The sequence below is a fragment of the Xiphophorus hellerii genome, chromosome 14, assembly GCF_003331165.1.
Source record: "Xiphophorus hellerii strain 12219 chromosome 14, Xiphophorus_hellerii-4.1, whole genome shotgun sequence".
Lineage (NCBI taxonomy): Eukaryota > Metazoa > Chordata > Actinopteri > Cyprinodontiformes > Poeciliidae > Xiphophorus > Xiphophorus hellerii.
This window is the reverse complement of record NC_045685.1, coordinates 10,242,641-10,255,963: the sequence shown is the minus strand read 5'-3', so window position 1 is coordinate 10,255,963 and position 13,323 is coordinate 10,242,641. Positions and strand designations below refer to the sequence as shown.

The window sequence follows — 13,323 nt, the reverse complement described above, 5'->3', positions numbered from 1 at the left end:
ACCGTTTTAAACCCTTTAAAAAGGTGTTGAAACAGATGGCAACAATATAAAAGTAAATATCGGTTGTTCACGTCGCTCCAGTTTTATTTATTGGATCGAATCCGAGATGTTCATGCAAAAAAACGAGAAGCGAAGAAAAGCTGCAAAACAGCCAAAACAATGAGCTCCTTTTAAATCAACCCACCTGTTTAGAGTTGCCTTTGATTGATGACAACTGGACCTTTTATCAATTTGCTTCATAATTTTGAAAAATATGTGTGTTGTTTGTTTCATAATTGGTGACTCTACATGTTTTTACGGTGTAAAGCACTTTGAGTCGCCTTATTGTTGAAACATGCTAACTAAACTTGACAAATAATGTTGACAATATTCACAGTATTATTGGTGCATTACGGTTTCACTGCGGCCTCATGGGGTTTGGACTGTCTGCTCGAAAGAGTGGAAGAAAAAAACTGAAAAGTTTAATAATGCAACTTTTTGTCTCTGTCCAGGATATAAGTTATCCAAAATGGATAACTTAGCAGATCTTAGAAGAATGTCTCTTTGGAAAACCAAGCATAGTTGCTGTTTTTCTCTTGATCTGACTGTGTTTACTGCCACGCACTTTGAATGTTCCTTTTAATGCCAAACATCTGGACTGTGTCTAAATTGTTGCTAAAAGTCCTTTGTGTTTCAGGAAATGAAACAGACAGGCTTGGTGTGGATAGAAATGTGGACTGGTGTGAATTCACCTTAAGTTGCTACAGATCACTGATAAATACGGACACTGCATTTTTACACCCTTTTCAAATTGCAACTGAGATTTTTTTTTTTTTATATCAAAAATTGATGCGATCACAGAAAGAGAAGGAAAAACTTGATATTGAAACTTCCTCATCTACTTTTCTACAGCACTGCTTGTTATTCTTCCCCTTTTTGTCTGTTTCCACTCTCTAATTAAGCCACTAATAACTGCAATTTCTCTTAAAATGCCATGGCAGCAGTGAAGCAGGGGGGGGAGAGGAGGAAGAGTGATGAAGCACAGAGTCTGAAGGACCTCCTAAGAACAGGCACAGCCATGGCAACAAGTGACCTGCAGCACGCCGTTAAATGGCAACACGGCGCCATGACCGCTTCAGTCACATCAAACACGCTGCTGCGTTTCTGTTGTTTCTTTCTTCTTTTTTTTTTTTTTACTTTCCCAGAAGCAATTTGTTCCAGGACTTTTAGTCGGGCATGCAGAATGGAGGTAATTTCAAAGAGAGCAATTACGGGCTGAATTGCTCTGATCCCTCAGGGAAAGAGAAAACGCTCAGAACCCGTCTGTTAAAGTGAGCGACTCTTATTGTGCGGTATGGACCGCCGCTGTTGAAGTGTGAGCCGAGGCTTGATGTGCCGAATGATTCAAGTCAGTGCGCTTCTGAATACGTCTGCAAAGCAGGGGGTATTTTTCAGACTCAAAAACAGTTTCTCACAAACGAGGTGAAATCGTTCTCGCTTTATTCGTTACATTCACAATCCATCACCACGAAGCTTTGGAGCTCTGATTGTCTCCTGCTCTTTTTTCTTCTTTTTTTTTTTCCCAAGCCCCGTCATTCATTCACACTTTTTCACCAAATCAGAAAATATATATATAGGTATATACAGTATATCTTAATTCACAGATAAATCCTAAAAAAAACAGGAAATGGGGAGAAATAAAAAGTGTCCAGATCAAAGCTAAAATGGACAACATGGGTCAGCAAAATGACATGTTCTATAAAACCCTTCACTTTTCCCTGTTCTACTAAACACAAACATATTCTGTTACCGAAGGTTCACATTAATAAAAATAAGAGTTGCTGATGTGAATGTGCGATATTACTGTAGATATTTTTATAGTGCCTTTCACATTTTTTAAAAAACAGAGAAACACAACATCATGACTATTACATGTTTCCACTAAAAAGAAAAAAAAAGGGCTGCAAATGCCTCTTTCAGACAATAGAGCACTTACAGCAAATCACTGCCAGGGAGAAATATTTTATAAAAGAATAACTAATACAGGAAAAAAAAAAACCTGACACATTTTTAATCTGAATCCTAGTTAGACAAGAAATATTTCCACACGTCGGCTTTGATCCGATTCATTACCTTCATCTCTATATAAATTACGCTGGACAGATGGCAGAAAATCTGATTCAGTAGTTCAGCTTTAAACCCTTTACACAAATAATGCGATTACTCAAACGTCACTGTTTTGTACAAAACCTGCAGGACGCAAGATGTTCAAAATTACTTCAATTTCACATTATGAAATGAAAATCTACAAAAAAAACCAAACATAAAATCATCTCCTAATTGTTTTTAAATTGTGAAATGTACTTTCCCCCCAAGCCCAGTACAAAATAAGTTAAACTACAGACTTTATAGTTTGCTTTAAAAGACTTAGATCATAATTTTGACAACAAATCCAACAGGAAAGTAGTGATGATAAAGTTTCTAGATCAAATTGCAGCTCATAACATATTTATGTCATAATTTATCCACTGAGGACGACAAAGTCACAGATTGGAGCCCTAACAAACCAGCAACCCTGGCAGGGTTTAAAAGCAAATTCTGATTAGCTCAGTCGGCCTTCTAATTTGCCGCAGTAGCAAATCACCTTGTGTGATTCCAAAGAATTAAATTCTGGCAGTATTCAGACCTGCTCCAGCTCTGAACAACATTGGTTTGATGCACAAACGCATGCATCATCTCTCACTTTTTTCAACAAGCTGTGTGACTAGATTAGTCTAATTATTACTTGTGAGCGGGGCAGTGGTTGTAGAAAACATTACTCTTGTCAAAGGAAGCAGCTAAAAGTCTCAGTTATCTACAAATAATTACTTAGTGTGCTTATTTTTTAGGGTTTGACCTCACTGCACTAACGTAGCCGTGTTCTGAATAAACTGTTACACCACTCACACTCTGCAGGTCCCTCTACAACTAGTTTTCACACAACATATAGATTGTCCCTAAAAATTCACTTCACGTTTACATCAACCACACTGGAATTTGAAAGGAAAGTCAGAAAACTGACTATCATTCATTTGGCTCAGACAGTGAAAAAAATTGTCGCTGCTAATTTTCTTGTGTGAAAATAGAAAGAAAACTTTGTTAAATCTATACATAGTTTTATATTTATGTTATTTGAGTAACTTTATACAAATAACGCCCAATTGTATATGATGACATTTGCCCTTTAAAGTACAAAAGTGTCGGGTTCCAGAATTTTTTGTTTTTCTTTGTGGGTTTTTTGTTTTGGGTTCTTTTGTTGCTCCACTGTTTCTCCACCAGATGGTGCCAGAGGCTGCTTACCTGGAGAGGTGTTCCCACAATTCCACGCACCTGTCTTCAATCCTCTCATTATCTCCTGGAGCATAAGAGAAGCTGACTGCCAGCACTTCGATGCCTGAGTGTTAGCCTTCTATGGTACTCTGAGCCCTCCAGAGTTAGCTCCCTGTGATCTCTTCCTTGACAAACATTTTGAGTAATTCCTTGTTGTCCTCTTTCTTTATGTTTCCCTGTGAAACCGTGGATCCTCCTCGAGAAGACCTAGTCCTGGCTTTTGGATTTCGCTCCCCTCGTGACGCTGTGGAACTTACCCATTGGTTGCCCGAGTTTCACCTTCACCTCTCCTGTTTGATAATCAGCGTCTCCTATTTTCTCCGGCTGGCAGTCGCACCGCTCCTCTGTCTCCCTTCATGCCAGAGCTTACCTGTCCGCCCTCCACCGCAGCTAACCAATCTGCAACCGGACTCCGCTCAGTCGAGCCACTCTCTGGAACCTGGACCACTCTTTTCAGTAAATCGAAGGCACTCTCACTACCACCCCACCGCCCCTATGACTGCGCTATCGACCTTCTCCCTGAGGCACCTTTACCCTCCAGCCGTCTGTACAACATCTTCCGAACTGAAAGAGAAACAAAGGAGAAATACATCAGGAAATCATTAGCCGCTGGCATCATCCGACCATCCTCCTTTCCCCTGGGTGCTGGTTTCTTTTTCGTTGGTAAAAAAATGGTTCCTTGCAACCCTGCATCGATTACAGCGGGCTAAATCAGATAACGGTAAAAAACAAATATCCTCTCCCTTTGTTATCATCTGCGTTTGAACCAGTCCATGGAGCCACAATTTTTACCAAATTAGACCTCAGGAATGCATATCATTTACTCCGTATTCGCCAAGGTGATGAATGGAAGACGGCATTTAAAACTCCCATTGGTCATTTCAAATATTTGGTCATGCCGTTTGGACTGTCTAATGCACCAGCATTTATTCAAGCCCTTGTTAATGATGGGAGATTTCCTGAATGTATTTCTTTTCGTTTATCTAGATGACATCCTGATCTACTCCAAGTCCCTGGCTGACCACAGACGTCACATCCATCTTGTCCTACGTCTCCTAGAAAACAAACTGTATGTGAAAGCAGAGAAATGCGAGTTCCTTAAAGCATCAGTCTCATTCCTAGGATTCATTCTAGAGGGCGGGCAGGTAAGACCAACGGAGGAAAAGATCAAGGCTGTGTTGGAGTGGCCGATCCCTGAGACACGTAAACAACTCGGATTTGCTAATTTCTATCATCTCTGTATCGTCTCTACAGCCAGACAGCTTTACCGTTAACCGCCCTTACTTCGACCAAGACCACTTTCAGTTGGACCCCGGAGGCCTTTAGAAAACTCAAGACTCTTTTCGCCAATGCACCCGTACTCATTCAGCCAGATCCTACAAAGCAGTTTATTGTTGAAGTCAACGCATCAGATACCGGAGTGGGAGCCGTACTTTCGCAAGTCTCTGCCCTAGATAACAAGATTCATCCCTGTGCTTTCTTTTCTCGTAGATTATCTCCCCCTGAACGCAACTATGATGTGGGGGATCGGGAACTCCCAGCTATTAAGTTAGCCCTGGAGGAGTGCCGGCATTTGTTGGAGGGGGCCGAACAGCCAGTGCTGGTGTGGACTGATCACAAAAACGTGTCATATCTCCAATCTGCTAAAAGGCTAAATCCTCGTCAATCCCGCTGGTCATTATTCTTTTCCAGGTTCAATCTTTCTATTTCTTACCGTCCAGGAACCCGTAACACTAAACCAGATGCTCTGTCCCACCTTCATTCCCCTGACGATTCTGAAAAGACTCCAGCCACCATCCTTCCTCCATGTTGCTGCCGTCACATGGGAGATCGAGGACCTACAGTAATTCGACAACCCCAACAATCCGAACCAGTGCCGGACTCTTGCCCACCGAACAAGATCTATGTATCCACAGCTGTTCGAGTCCGGTTTATCAACTGGATCCACTCGTCCAAGTTTTCCGGACACCCAGGTATCAACCGCACTATCTCCCTCATTAATCGTAGATCCTGGTTGCCATCAGTTCACAAAGATGTTAAAGAATTTGTTCTAGCCTGTTCAGTTTGTTCGAGAAATAAACCATCCCATCAGCCACCGTCGGGTCTTTTACAACCATTACATATACCCAAACGTCCGTGGCCCCATATTTCCATAGATTTTGTCACAGGTTTACCCCCATCTAAATGTTTGACCACCATTTTCACCATTATCGACCGTTTCTCGAAGGCTTGTCATTTAGTTCCTCTTAGAAAACTTCCTACTGCGTTTCAGACCGCCCAACTTCTTGTTAAACATGTTTTCCGCTTGCATGGCATCCCACAAGAGATACTGTCAGTCCGAGGACCCCAGTTTATCTCACAGGTTTGGAGAAATTTCTGTTCTGCACTTAATGCAAAAGTTTCTTTGACTTCTGGATTCCACCCACAGACTAATGTTCAGACTGAGAGAATGAATCAGGAACTAGAGTCGACCCTCCGTTGTTTCACCTCCACTAACCCTTCCGACTTTAGTCATTTTCTTCCTTGGGTGGACTATGCTCATAACAGCCGTGTTTCTGCTGCTACTGGTCTGTCTCCATTTGAAGCATCTCTAGGCTATCAGCCACCACTACTCTCCACCGAAGAAAATAACATTGCCGTAACCTCAGTTCAACACCACATCCGCCGCTGTCGGAACATCTGGAGAACCACCATCAACGCACTCAACAACACTGTTGAACATAATAAGCGCATTGCTGACCATAAAAGGACTCCCGCTCCCACCTACACCCCAGGACAGAAGGTTTGGTTATCCTCCCGAGACATTCCACTTAAATCCATGTCTAGAAAACTCTCTCCCAGGTTTATCGGTCCGTTTGAGATTGAAACCATCATCAGATTGTCTGCAGTTCGCCTTCGCCTCCCTGCCTCTCTGCGCATTCATCCGCAGAGATGCCCGTCCAGACCAGCACGCTGCGCCCTCCTTCGGAGCCCCCTCCTCCCGCCCGTGACATTGATGGCCATCTCGTCTATTCTGTCCGCCGGATCGTGGACTCCCGTCAGCGAGGTCATGGCTGGCTGTACCTCATCGATTGGGAGGGCTACGGTCCGGAGGAGCGCCTCTGGGTCCCCGGGTCTTTTATTCTTGATCCCTCGCTCATTGAGGACTATCGTTCCTCGCTACCCTCTTGTTCTTCCCGGCCGCCAGGTGGCGACCGTTGAGGGTGTGTACTGTTGGGTTCCAGGATTTTTTGTTTTTCTTTGTGGGTTTTTTGGTTTGGGTTCTTTTGCTGCTCCACCGTTTCTCCACCAGATGGTGCCAGAGGCTGCTTACCTGGAGAGGTGTTCCCACGATTAGACACACCTGTCTTCCATCCTCTCATTATCTCCTGGAGCATAAGAGAAGCTGACTGCCAGCACTTCGATGCCTGAGTGTTAGCCTTCTATGGTACTCTGAGCCCTCCAGAGTTAGCTCCCTGTGATCTCTTCCTTGACAAACATTTTGAGTAATTCCTTGTTGTCCTCTTTCTTCAGGTGTTTCCCTGTGAAGTTGTGGATCCTCCTCGAGAAGACCTAGTCCTGGCTTTTGGATTTCGCTCCCCTCGTGACGCTGTGGAACTTACCCACTGGTTGCCCGAGTTCCACCTCCTTCTCTTGAGTTTGATCCTCAGCGTTTCCTACTTTCTCCCCCGGGCCGAGATCATCGTCTCCATAAGTAAGATCGCTCTAATTCATTCTCACAGCTCCCATTTTCAAGTACTCAAAACTCACCGTCTCTCCTTGCTGTCCCGTAGTGTGCCGACGCCTTCAAGAATCCTCCCCTGGGACCACATACACATTCGTTCTGATTTATCTTTGAATTTCAATAAATCGTCTTTAACTGATTTCCTGTTCTCCTGTGGTGTTCTGCATGTGGGCAAAGAAAATAGACCCAAACATGACAAAGTGTGTATTTCAATGCTTAGTCCTGTTTTTCAAATGTCTTTACAAGACTTCAGTGTTATACACACACAAACCTGTTATGCTTTTGAGTATTTTCAAAGCATCTCAGTTTATTTTATCATCCCCATGAATAGATGCAATTAGCACAACATGTTTTAACACAAACTGATTCAAATACAATAGAAAATCACTATTGGCTGTCAGCTGTTTTAAAAGGTGAGTCCTTGTATGCATTTTCTACAAACATTTAAGAACATATACAAAGATGAGATTATCCTATAATGCATCTTTGGTGGGTTTGTAAAATGAAACCGACCATTCGTCACTCTGCTATTACAGTGTTATGCACCTTCAAGAAATACAACATGTCTCTTCAAATGTAAAATTACTTCAAAAAAACAATATGCATTGCAAAACTTGAAAAATGAGGTCACCTGGTATATTCAAGGTCTTTTATATGACTTTTAAATATTCATACCCTTCTGAAAACATAAATTATAATGCTTCGTTTATGTGCTTTGTTATACGTCATGTAATAGAGTCAAACAAAAAAAATATTGGGTGATTGGGCTCGTTAGAGCTTCAGAAGTGATCAGATCAGAATGAATATTTTATATTGCTGCCCTTTGCCTTATTCCATCTGCACTGCCTTAAGAGGTTTGCAGTAGACACAATGATAATGTGATGGAAATGCAACCTTTCCTCACTACAAACAAAAGGCGAAAATACAACACAGCACTGGGAATACTTGATCCCTGATAATAAATAAGACATTTAATGAACTCACACAAAATATATTTTTTGCCCTGTTTACATAGGATTAAACCAGTGTGGTAATTTGTTCTAACACCTTTTGAGTGATTACTGTTTGTTCCGCAGCTGCATTGCATTTCTCAGTGTTAAAATGCCTGTCCATTCCTTCATTTACAGCTAAGCCCAAAAATATTCCTACCAGCAAGTTTCTTTTGAAACGTTGGAGCTAGCCAGCCAGAGTCCCAATTTAAATCTGATGGAGAAACATTGGAGGAAGCCAAAAATTTGGGTGATGGCAAGGAGGACTTCCTACCTGCAAGACTTGAAGATCATCTCCGAAAGGAAACGGCCAAAATACCAGTGGGTGATCAACAACTTTAGGAAGGGTTTACTAACTGTCATGCCAAAAAAAAGCTTCTATATCGTTTGATAACTTGTCATTGTGTAATTAATTTATTATTTTATCAAGGTTGACACACCTATAACAATGTTACCATCACTCTTTCTTTTTATTTTTCATCAGAAACAAACTGCTTGTTGCGGGAATGAATCATTTTGGGCTTAACTTTTGTTTCCACTGCGTCCTCATAGCTTACAGTGTAAAAAACATCCACAGACACAAACCCAAATGGCTCAAAGCTGGTTTTGTGGTAGTACACATTAGTCTAATATTCCTTACAATCATGTTTGCCATAGTGACACAAACCCACACACCCACACCCACACCCGGACTCCCCATACATACTCAAAATACCAGCCACGCTGTTGCTGATCTTTCAACATGAGGCAGAGTCATTTCCGGACTCACATGTGCAACTCTTATGTAATCTCTAAAACAATCTCCTTATAACTTAGCATTCAAGTTACGTTAATGGTTCCTCTTGCCATGATGTAAATTAAATTACAGCTTAAATATGAGCAGACAACCGTTCAAGTGGATAAGGTTTGACAGTTCAAGACCCCAACAGGTTCACCGGCCAACCTGTCTTACTGGGTTTTAAGTCTGCCTTCTCTCTAATATTTCAGATTCAGTTCAGAACGAGCAGCTTTTCATTGGTCGAACATGTCCCCAATGAAAATGTACAAGTGTGTAACCTTAGAGCTTTTGCCATAGGCTGCGTCTTCACGTCTTCGCCCTGCGTTGTTCGTACGTAGGCTTCAGTTGGGGCAAAGATGTTCTGGCTTGATTGAAGAATCCATGCCTTTAATATCAAAAGATTATGAATCTTATTGCAATAGCAGCCATGTTCACGTGTCAGTCTCCAATGCTGAAGCCTTCACTTCCACAGGGCTTGTTTGAAAGACGAGATGGCCAGTGGCATTTAGGGCAAAAGCAGATCTGGACAGCACTAAACCAAGACGTTGGTGCTTCTGTACAGATGTAGGGTATAACAGCAAGGGCGCCTGGCTGAGAAATGGAGAAAGTATTCCAGGGGGAGGCAAGAGTGGTCAAAGGTTAAGGAGGCACAGATTTTACGCTGTCTCTGGGCTCTGTCTCTGTGTGAGTCATAACAATAATGGGTGGCCAGAACTCAGCATCCAGACATCTATGTAATGTCTGAGTGACTCTGCCATTTCTCTTCTCTCTCTCTCTTTGCTGCTTTAGGTTCTGGACCTTATAAAGAAGAAAGGTTAAAAAGGTGAACTCAATGTGGGTCTTCAAAAGCCTGACAGTTGATCCACAAGTGTCATTGTGTGTCCGAAAGACTTTAAGTAACATATATGCTAATTAGAAGGCATGGAAACCAGAGCTGAAGAAAGGGAAAATAAAGGAAAGTAATCGGATACAGAACTAGTCTGGTGCACACAAAGTACACTCTGTGCCTTACAACGGAGCAGATTATCAGTACCTTGTCATTTGTTCCAGGACTTACATCAACTGGTTTAATTTAAACAACCACTTTCACCTGAAACCAGCTGCAATCAGTTGCTGTCACCATAGAGTCTAGCTCCAGTTTAGTCCTTGCTATTTGGTTTTCCATCACTTTTACTGTTTCACACATCAAAGGAGGAGAATGTGGTTGAAGTCCAGACGTGGTTAACCCTTTGTCTTTCATCAGTCATAATGAAAAGGGTTTTCAGAGAGAAAACCCAATTTACTTTGCTTTCCTAAATACAAATTTGACTCCCAAAAGGTTTCATTAATCGAACATCATAGTCTTTATTTCTATCAGGATGAGTCGAAGTGTGCAGTCTGCTGGGCTCTGATGAGATTTTCACATTTTGCTTGAGAACTAAAGCCCTAGCTTCGTAGTTCCTTCACTTCGCTTCACGTTAGATTTGGACTCTGTTCCTGAGTCTGGGCTCTGAGCAACAGAGGGCGCTGGTTGGCTGAGGCGGACCTGAGAATGCCGAGGCAGGGTTGTGCGCATGTGATGTTGGAGGATGTGTGACTTTTGTGGAGGCCGATTCTGATAACTTCGACGATGTCGCAAGGACTGGGAATGTAGAAGGATGCGCGTGTATGAGATTTCTGGCATGATGTACTTGAGGCAGTGCTCCTGTGCCTCATGGCTTATATTTACCGGGAGGTCATAGCCGACGATGTCGACTTTGTCGCTTGGCTGCCATGGACGGAGATCCTTGTTCTTGATCTCTGCAGCTGGGCGTGGAAGTGGCATTTTCCCACCAAAGCAACTTCTCATTAGCCTCTCTTGTACCTGTCGAAGAAGTTGGACCTCCTTCGCCACACAGTCTAGACCCAAATCTGACAGTTTGAGCCAGAATGAAGCATTAAAATACTCATAAAGATATGTATCTATGGAATTCCAGGCACGGATCTTTTCAGGAAGACCTGGAGACAATCTCTTCTTGGAACTTTCAGTCCGCATATTTAGCTTGACATACAGGATGTCCTCCAAATCCCAAGAGAGAAGATGGCGAAGAAGAATAAGTGACTCATCAAAGTATTCGGAAATCATCACTAGGGAGAACACTTTTTCAACTTCCGCAACAAAGTTTTGTGCATAAGCCAAGTCTTTTGACGGATGATCTTTGTCTCCACCCAAGTCGAAGGTCAAGGTGTTGCGTGCATACATGGACTCTACCTCTTGTGGCCTGTAGTAACGGAAGGGCTCCGCCAAGAACGCTTCCAAAGAGCCATTCGGGACTCTCCTGAAACTCATACAGTGTCGGCTGTAGTATGTAAACAAGGATTCAAACATGGAGGCTGGTTCTCTCAGGATTGTAATGTATAGTGTATCATTTGGCATCAGGCGCTGCAATGCCGTCTTATTGAAGCGCATGTGGTTGGTGATCAAGTTTGGTCGCAGCGTGTGCAGATGGACAAAGTGAGAGGAGAAGGAACGTGGGTAGCAGAACTGATGACCACATGCTTGTACTGGCAACGCCACCATCAGGTTGTTGCGCTCTGCAAAACGGAACAGGATGTTCTGCATGGTGGTGCTGGCCGTTTTGTGAGTCTTCAAGAAGACAATGTTGGTGTGTTTCGGCTTTGATCCTGGGTACTGGTGAGAGCAGCCAAAGCGGAAGGCCTCCATGTTCCTAAAGGAAAAGGAAATACAATTAATCTCAAAACTAGCAATTCCAACCAAAAACAGTTGACTTTGGAGATATAATTCCTCTACTGGAGAGTATAAGAGGCAAAAGCAACGGTGTGAACGAGGAAAAAGTGCAAAAATACAAAAAATAAATAACCCTAAACAATAAGTTCAGAAATAAGTCATTGTTGCTAGCTTTCTGCAGTGCTGTTTAAAATTTTATGAAATCTTAAATTCTACAGTTCAGCATAAAAATTCACCTTTTCACCACAAACACTTGCAGGACAATAAAAAAAATCAGTACAGTCATACTCTGTAGTTTCTTTAAACCACAAAAATATATGATCACAGATTTTTAGATGAAATATGTTCAAAGTCATCGTTTGATGGTTGTTGAAGTCAAACCTATAACTTACACTTTAGCGACTGGCATAAAACATTTTTAACATACCCTTTAACACAGATAGCAAGGGTACATTGTTTCTTTTTTTATTTTGATTTTTTCACATATTGTTGGTTTTTACTTCAGTCCTCACCAGGTGAAGTGGCCCCCATGGTGCAGCAGAAGACTGACAGTACAGATGACAATGAGGGCCAGAAATATCTTCTTCTGCCACTTCATTTGGCCTGTGGAAGAAAAGGAGGGCCAGTCAGAAGATTGACAACAAAAGCAAAGGAAGTGCAGGAGAGAGGTGAAAATTATAGTAAGTAGAGGTGATAACGAGGCAAACAACATGCCAAGAATGAGTTTAAAAAGGTTGAGGCTAAGAATGGAAAGAGGACCGAGAAGAAAAGACGAAATTGGAAGAGAGAAACCAAATAGGAGGAAGACATAAACAGTCAGATATGCATTAGTTTAGCAGGAGTCATTAGTAGAAAAGTAATGTGATCTGGCTTTGGTTACTCAGCATTAATATGTTGAATTATGCCATAATTACATCCAAAAGCAATAATTGTCCCATTTACTGTTACAACCTCTTGCCTCTTATCGGTCTGATCCTAGAAAGGCCACACACCAGGTCCGAAGTCAAAGAATCAAGACAACAAGGATGGAGAAACTTTATGCCACTTGATTTATGCAGCTGTAATACTAAGACACCAATGAAACCTTGGAAGATCTCCAAACCTTTCCTTGCAGCCTTTCACCTGCATAACAATGAGAAATGTTCTCTTCTTGATTACACTGTCCTGCTACCATCATCGTCAGCTGATAACAGTAGCTCACCTTACATCTTGTGTGTGGCACTGGGGTTCATACACTGTAAAAAAAAACAACCCATAGAATTTACCCCCAAAAAACACTCAGGTAAGAATTTACAAACAATCTGGTTGAGTAAATTTAACCAAATATTTTTACTAAAGATTATCTCAAGTCAGCTATTTTGAAATAGCAAAATCTACCTAAGATTCCAGAGTACATTTTTATACTAATTACCTTTCAAATTTGTGTAATAATCATGCTTATTTGGTTTCATTGTTGATATACCTAATAAGTATACCTAATAATTAATAAAGTTAACCCCCAGAAATGGATTTTCAGACAATAAAAATCAGACCAACCTTTATTTAATGAACCACACGCTCAACAAATAAAGTACAAAATATGTGGTCAATTTCAAGCAGCTTGAACTACGCCACATGTTAATAAACAAAATAATTGTAAAGATAAATATTTCTTCAACAGTTTTTTCCACACTGCTACCCAACAGAGCTGCACAATCATTGGCAATCAAAAATCTAATTACCATTTGTCAAGTGCAACATGCTTTGGTTCGGCTTCCACACAGGACTCTGCTTCCCT

General features: G+C 41.8%; 1 protein-coding gene across 1 annotated transcript in view; it reads right to left on the bottom strand.

Annotated features, from left to right (window-relative positions):
* Window positions 1-8,021: 8,021 nt before the first annotated feature.
* The window catches only part of gal3st3 (galactose-3-O-sulfotransferase 3), a 34,235-nt gene continuing 28,933 nt past the window's right edge, over window positions 8,022-13,323 (bottom strand). The window contains exons 3-4 of the mRNA XM_032583429.1: window positions 12,059-12,149; window positions 8,022-11,526 (exon numbers count right to left, since the gene is read on the bottom strand). Of these exons, the coding sequence (XP_032439320.1) occupies window positions 10,257-11,526; window positions 12,059-12,149 (1,361 nt within the window). The 3' untranslated portion in view covers window positions 8,022-10,256. The remainder of the gene's footprint in view (window positions 11,527-12,058; window positions 12,150-13,323) is intronic.